The sequence below is a fragment of the Myotis nattereri genome (assembly GCF_964212035.1).
Source record: "Myotis nattereri genome assembly, chromosome: 19".
Classification (NCBI taxonomy): Eukaryota; Metazoa; Chordata; class Mammalia; order Chiroptera; family Vespertilionidae; genus Myotis; species Myotis nattereri.
In genome coordinates this window covers 12224805-12230804 of record NC_138095.1, presented here as the reverse complement: position 1 = coordinate 12230804, position 6000 = coordinate 12224805, and the positions used below count along the sequence as shown (strand labels likewise).

General features: G+C 61.3%; 1 protein-coding gene across 2 annotated transcripts in view; it reads left to right on the top strand.

The window, feature by feature from the left end:
* The first annotated feature begins 1585 nt into the window (after window positions 1-1585).
* VPS37B (VPS37B subunit of ESCRT-I) overlaps window positions 1586-6000 on the top strand; it is a 27090-nt gene continuing 22675 nt past the window's right edge. Inside the window, exon 1 of one of the 2 annotated variants that reach the window (XM_081113994.1) lies at window positions 1586-1746. In XM_081113994.1, coding sequence (XP_080970120.1) covers window positions 1636-1746 — 111 coding nt within the window. In that variant the 5' untranslated portion in view covers window positions 1586-1635. Of the gene's footprint in view, window positions 1747-5654; window positions 5756-6000 lie in introns of those variants that run through there. The other variant, XM_081113996.1, reaches the window with a different exon arrangement.

The window sequence follows — 6000 nt, the reverse complement described above, 5'->3', positions numbered from 1 at the left end:
TTCCCCATTTTTCAACACACACGTGTGCCCTTGGTCACGAGGGGCTGGGAGGAGAGAGATCGGGTCCGGGTAGCCCAGTACAATGTGTGGCCAGACGACTCAGACCTTATGTCCCCCAGATGGCGAAGCAGAAGCATCATCTTCACCCACAAAGCTCGCCAGTCAGCCAACAGGCCTCTGCTGAATGCCTCGCCTGTGCTCAGCGCCGAGGGATGCGACGAGCTCCGTGTGTATGATGCCAGCATGGTGGATGCCAGACGGGGAGCCAGGCGCCCTGCCAACGACTTGATTTTGGGAACAAAAACAAAACAAAAACATCCTCTTCTCAGGGCCCTCAGTTTCTTTATGTGTAAAATTAGGGGGCTCTGGCGGTTAACCTCAGACTTACGTTTCCTTCGACTAGAACTGTGGCAGATTCCAAAGCAGGATGCGTTGCCAGATTCCCGGATCTCGAGAGCCTTCCAGATCGCTGGGGAGACTGAGCAACGACACCCTACATCAGCGGTTCTCAACCTGTGGGTCGCGACCCTTTCACAGGGGTCGTCTAAATACATCCTTGCATGTCAGATATTTACATGACGATTCATAACAGTAGCAACATTACAGTTACGAAGTAGCAACAAAAATAATTTTATGGTTGGGGTTCACCACAACATGAGGAACTGTATTTAAAGGGTCATGGCATTAGGAAGGTTGAGAACCACTGCCCGAAATCGTGTCATTTCTGAAAGGGCACCTGTTGGCCCACCTTAAGGTCTAGGTGCCTTCCTCTGAGTGGGTGCAAAGGTGCCACGTGCATGGGCCCAACCATCCTGGTCTTCTGCCCAGTCCTTGAATGTACGAGCTCGGGCTGCCTCAGGGCCTTTGCACACGGGGCCTGGCTGCCTGCAGCTTCTGCAGGAGTGGTGGCGGCTCCCTCCATTCCGTCTTTTCCCAGGAGTCCCCTTCTCCAGGGCCCTCCTTTGAGTACCCTCTTAAAGACAGCCTTCCCTCTGCGCCTCCTGCTTCACACTCATTGCATCCTTAGCCCTCCTCCGGTTTGTAACCATGTGATGGGTCTGCTTCCCCTCTCGGTCCGGTAGCTCCACAAGGCGGGCGTCCTCTCTGTCTTATGCGGAGCTGTGTCCCCAACGCCTCGCACACGTGTGGCCTCGACAGATGCTTGTGACGTGAGGGGCTTGGCAGCCCACGATTCCGAGAAACTCCCGTGGAAGGAGCTGCCCACCGAGTCCCCTTCTGCTGCCGGGACTGGGCGGCAGGAACTTGCTGCCCGCTGCCCGCTTTCTTGGGATCTCAGAATTCCGTTTCCTCCAGGAAAAGGCTCTTATGACATCACAGCGCCCTCTCCTGTGCCGCAGTGACATCACCACCGCCGCTCGCTGCGTCACAAGCCCGTCCCCAAGGCCCTTTCCCTTCCCTTGGAAGCCCCCAACCTCCCCCCGCCCAGAGACAGCCCGCCGCCCGCGCCCCGCCAGGTGTGCCTCCGACTACGCCCGCCTGCGCGCCGATGACGTCACGCCCCAGCGCTGGCGTCACGTGTCCCCCACCCCCTCGTCGTCGGGGGCGGGGCTTGAGGGGCCCTTCCGGTCGGCGGAGCCCGGCGGCCAGAGCGGCGGCGGCGGCCGAGTGGCGGGCATGGCGGGCGCGGGGGGCGAGGCGCGGTTCGCGGGGCTGTCGCTGGTGCAGCTGAACGAGCTGCTGGAGGACGAGGGGCAGCTGGCGGCCATGGTGCAGCGGATGGAGGAGGTGAGCGGCCGCGAGGGCAGGGCCGCGCCGGCGGGGGCGGGACCGGGACGGGTCGGGGGAGCGGGGGCCGGAACGGGGTCGGGGGTGTGGGGGCCGGGACGGGGTCGGGGGTGCGGGGTCCGGGACGGGGTCCCGGGTGCGGGCTGAGCCAGGAAAAGCGTCCGTGCGCGGGGCTGGGGGCCCGAGGCTGGGAATGGAGCGGGGGTGAGAGCCAGAGGTGGGGTTCTGGGGGCGCAGAGGGCTGTGGCTGAGGCTGGTGGGCGAGGAGGGAATGGGGTGGAGATTGGGTTGCAGAGGGGGCTGTAGCGGATGATTAGGGGTGACAGGCTGAGGGCGCCCAGGGCTTGGTCCGGACAGAGATTGGGGAGCTTAAGGGGAAGGTGGAGGGATACAGAGAGACTGAGGCAGGTATTGGGGTCTGAGAATAGGTTTTGAGGGGCTGAGTCGACTAGCGGGATTGAGCTTTAGGAGAGAATTTGGGGGGGTCCAAGATGGGTTTGAGGGGGCTGAGTGTCTGTAGCTGGTCTGGGAGGTGGTTGGGGGCTGAGTGTCTGTAGCTGGTCTGGGAGGTAGTTGGGGGGCTGAGTGTCTGTAGCTGGTCTGGGAGGTAGTTGGGGGGCTGAGTGACTGTAGCTGGTCTGGGAGGTAGTTGGGGGGCTGAGTGACTGTAGCTGGTCTGGGAGGTAGTTGGGGGGCTGAGTGACTGTAGCTGGTCTGGGAGGTAGTTGGGGGGCTGAGTGACTGTAGCTGGTCTGGGAGGTGGTTGGGGGCTGAGTGTCTGTAGCTGGTCTGGGAGGTGGTTGGGGGCTGAGTGTCTGTAGCTGGTCTGGGAGGTGGTTGGGGCTGAGTGACTGTAGCTGGTCTGGGAGGTAGTTGGGGGGCTGAGTGTCTGTAGCTGGTCTGGGAGGTAGTTGGGGGCTGAGTGTCTGTAGCTGGTCTGGGAGGTAGTTGGGGGGCTGAGTGTCTGTAGCTGGTCTGGGAGGTAGTTGGGGCTGAGTGACTGTATCTGGTCTGGGAGGTAGTTGGGGGGCTGAGTGTCTGTAGCTGGTCTGGGAGGTAGTTGGGGGGCTGAGTGACTGTAGCTGGTCTGGGAGGTGGTTGGGGGCTGAGTGTCTGTAGCTGGTCTGGGAGGTGGTTGGGGCTGAGTGTCTGTAGCTGGTCTGGGAGGTAGTTGGGGGGCTGAGTGTAGCTGGTCTGGGAGGTAGTTGGGGGGCTGAGTGGCTGTAGCTGGTCTGGGAGGTAGTAGGGGGCTGAGTGACTGTATCTGGTCTGGGAGGTAGTTGGGGGGCTGAGTGTAGCTGGTCTGGGAGGTGGTTGGGGGGCTGAGTGTCTGTAGCTGGTCTGGGAGGTGGTTGGGGGCTGAGTAACTGTAGCTGGTCTGGGAGGTAGTTGGGGGGCTGAGTGTCTGTAGCTGGTCTGGGAGGTCGTTGGGGGCTGAGTAACTGTAGCTGGTCTGGGAGGTAGTTGGGGGGCTGAGTGTCTGTAGCTGGTCTGGGAGGTGGTTGGGGGGCTGAGTAACTGTAGCTGGTCTGGGAGGTAGTTGGGGGGGCTGAGTGACTGTAGCTGGTCTGGGAGGTGGTTGGGGGCTGAGTGTCTGTAGCTGGTCTGGGAGGTAGTTGGGGGGCTGAGTAACTGTAGCTGGTCTGGGAGGTAGTTGGGGGGCTGAGTGTCTGTAGCTGGTCTGGGAGGTGGTTGGGGGGCTGAGTGTCTGTAGCTGGTCTGGGAGGTGGTTGGGGGGCTGAGTGTCTGTAGCTGGTCTGGGAGGTGGTTGGGGGCTGAGTGACTGTAGCTGGTCTGGGAGGTAGTTGGGGCTGAGTGACTGTAGCTGGTCTGGGAGGTAGTTGGGGCTGAGTGACTGTAGCTGGTCTGGGAGGTGGTTGGGGGGCTGAGTGTCTGTAGCTGGTCTGGGAGGTAGTTGGGGGGCTGAGTGTCTGTAGCTGGTCTGGGAGGTGGTTGGGGGGCTGAGTGTCTGTAGCTGGTCTGGGAGGTGGTTGGGGGGCTGAGTGTCTGTAGCTGGTCTGGGAGGTGGTTGGGGGCTGAGTGACTGTAGCTGGTCGGGAGGTAGTTGGGGCTGAGTGACTGTAGCTGGTCTGGGAGGTCGTTGGGGCTGAGTGACTGTAGCTGGTCTGGGAGGTAGTTGGGGCTGAGTGACTGTAGCTGGTCTGGGAGGTAGTTGGGGCTGAGTGACTGTATCTGGTCTGGGAGGTGGTTGGGGGGCTGAGTGTCTGTAGCTGGTCTGGGAAGTAGTTGGGGGCTGAGTGACTGTTGCAGGTCTGGGAGGTGGTTGGGGCTGAGTGACTGTAGCTGGTCTGGGAGGTGGTTGGGGGCTGAGTGTGTGTAGCTGGTCTGGGAGGTGGTTGGGGCTGAGTGGCTGTAGCTGGTCTGGGAGGTGGTTGGGGGCTGAGTGTCTGTAGCTGGTCTGGGAGGTGGTTGGGGGCTGAGTAACTGTAGCTGGTCTGGGAGGTGGTTGGGGGGCTGAGTGTCTGTAGCTGGTCTGGGAGGTCGTTGGGGGCTGAGTAACTGTAGCTGGTCTGGGAGGTAGTTGGGGGGCTGAGTGTCTGTAGCTGGTCTGGGAGGTGGTTGGGGGGCTGAGTGTCTGTAGCTGGTCTGGGAGGTGGTTGGGGGGCTGAGTGTCTGTAGCTGGTCTGGGAGGTAGTTGGGGGGCTGAGTAACTGTAGCTGGTCTGGGAGGTAGTTGGGGGGCTGAGTGACTGTAGCTGGTCTGGGAGGTGGTTGGGGGCTGAGTGTCTGTAGCTGGTCTGGGAGGTAGTTGGGGGGCTGAGTAACTGTAGCTGGTCTGGGAGGTAGTTGGGGGGCTGAGTGTCTGTAGCTGGTCTGGGAGGTGGTTGGGGGGCTGAGTGTCTGTAGCTGGTCTGGGAGGTGGTTGGGGGGCTGAGTGTCTGTAGCTGGTCTGGGAGGTGGTTGGGGGCTGAGTGTCTGTAGCTGGTCTGGGAGGTAGTTGGGGGGCTGAGTAACTGTAGCTGGTCTGGGAGGTAGTTGGGGGGCTGAGTGTCTGTAGCTGGTCTGGGAGGTGGTTGGGGGCTGAGTGACTGTAGCTGGTCTGGGAGGTCGTTGGGGCTGAGTGACTGTAGCTGGTCTGGGAGGTAGTTGGGGCTGAGTGACTGTAGCTGGTCTGGGAGGTAGTTGGGGCTGAGTGACTGTAGCTGGTCTGGGAGGTGGTTGGGGGGCTGAGTGTCTGTAGCTGGTCTGGGAGGTAGTTGGGGCTGAGTGACTGTAGCTGGTCTGGGAGGTGGTTGGGGGCTGAGTGTGTGTAGCTGGTCTGGGAGGTGGTTGGGGCTGAGTGGCTGTAGCTGGTCTGGGAGGTCGTTGGGGGCTGAGTGACTGTTGCAGGTCTGGGAGGTGGTTGGGGCTGAGTGACTGTAGCTGGTCTGGGAGGTGGTTGGGGGCTGAGTGTCTGTAGCTGGTCTGGGAGGTAGTTGGGGGCTGAGTGACTGTAGCTGGTCTGGGAGGTAGTTGGGGGGCTGAGTGGCTGTAGCTGGGTCTGGGAGGTAGTTGGGGGGCTGAGTGACTGTAGCTGGTCTGGGAGGTAGTTGGGGGCTGAGTGTCTGTAGCTGGTCTGGGAGGTGGTTGGGGGCTGACTGACTATAGCTGGGTCTGGGAGGTGGTTCTGGGGCTGAGTTCTGGAGCTGGTCCGGTAGGTAGATCTGAGATGGGTTTTACGACTGCGCCGGGGTCTCCGAGGTGTAAGATGTGAGGGTTCTGTGTCTCTCAGGGGCTCTCGGGGTTTGTCTGTGTGAGGTAATGGCCCTAACAGTTATTCAGGGGCTTGTCCGGTGGGTGGGCCTAAGGGAGGGGCGGTGGCAGGACCCCTTTCCCTGTAAGAGTTCCTTACACACACACATATTAAAGGGTATGCTCTGCCCTAGTGTAATCCCCCCCGCCCCGAGATTTCCTTGGCTGTTTATTGGAGGAAGATGAACTGGGGGGAGAGGTTTGGGAGCTGACAGCCCATCCCCACCTCTAGAACCTCCTGCCCGATCGCGCTCACGGTAACTGCCCTCACCCTGTGCCTTTGCTGCGTCTGCTTGCTTCTCCCTTTCTCCACTCTCTGAAGTCCTATCCGGGGGTCTGGGCCTCTCAGCCTGGTGGACCCAGGCCCGTCCCGCTCTCCGGCCCACTCTCCCTCCTCCTTTGTCTCTGAAGTCGGGGCCTTCCCACACCCGCCCGCGGGTCTGCCCCTCGCCAGAAGCCTGTGGGGGGCTCCGGCTGTCTTTCCCAGGAGGGATTGTTAGCA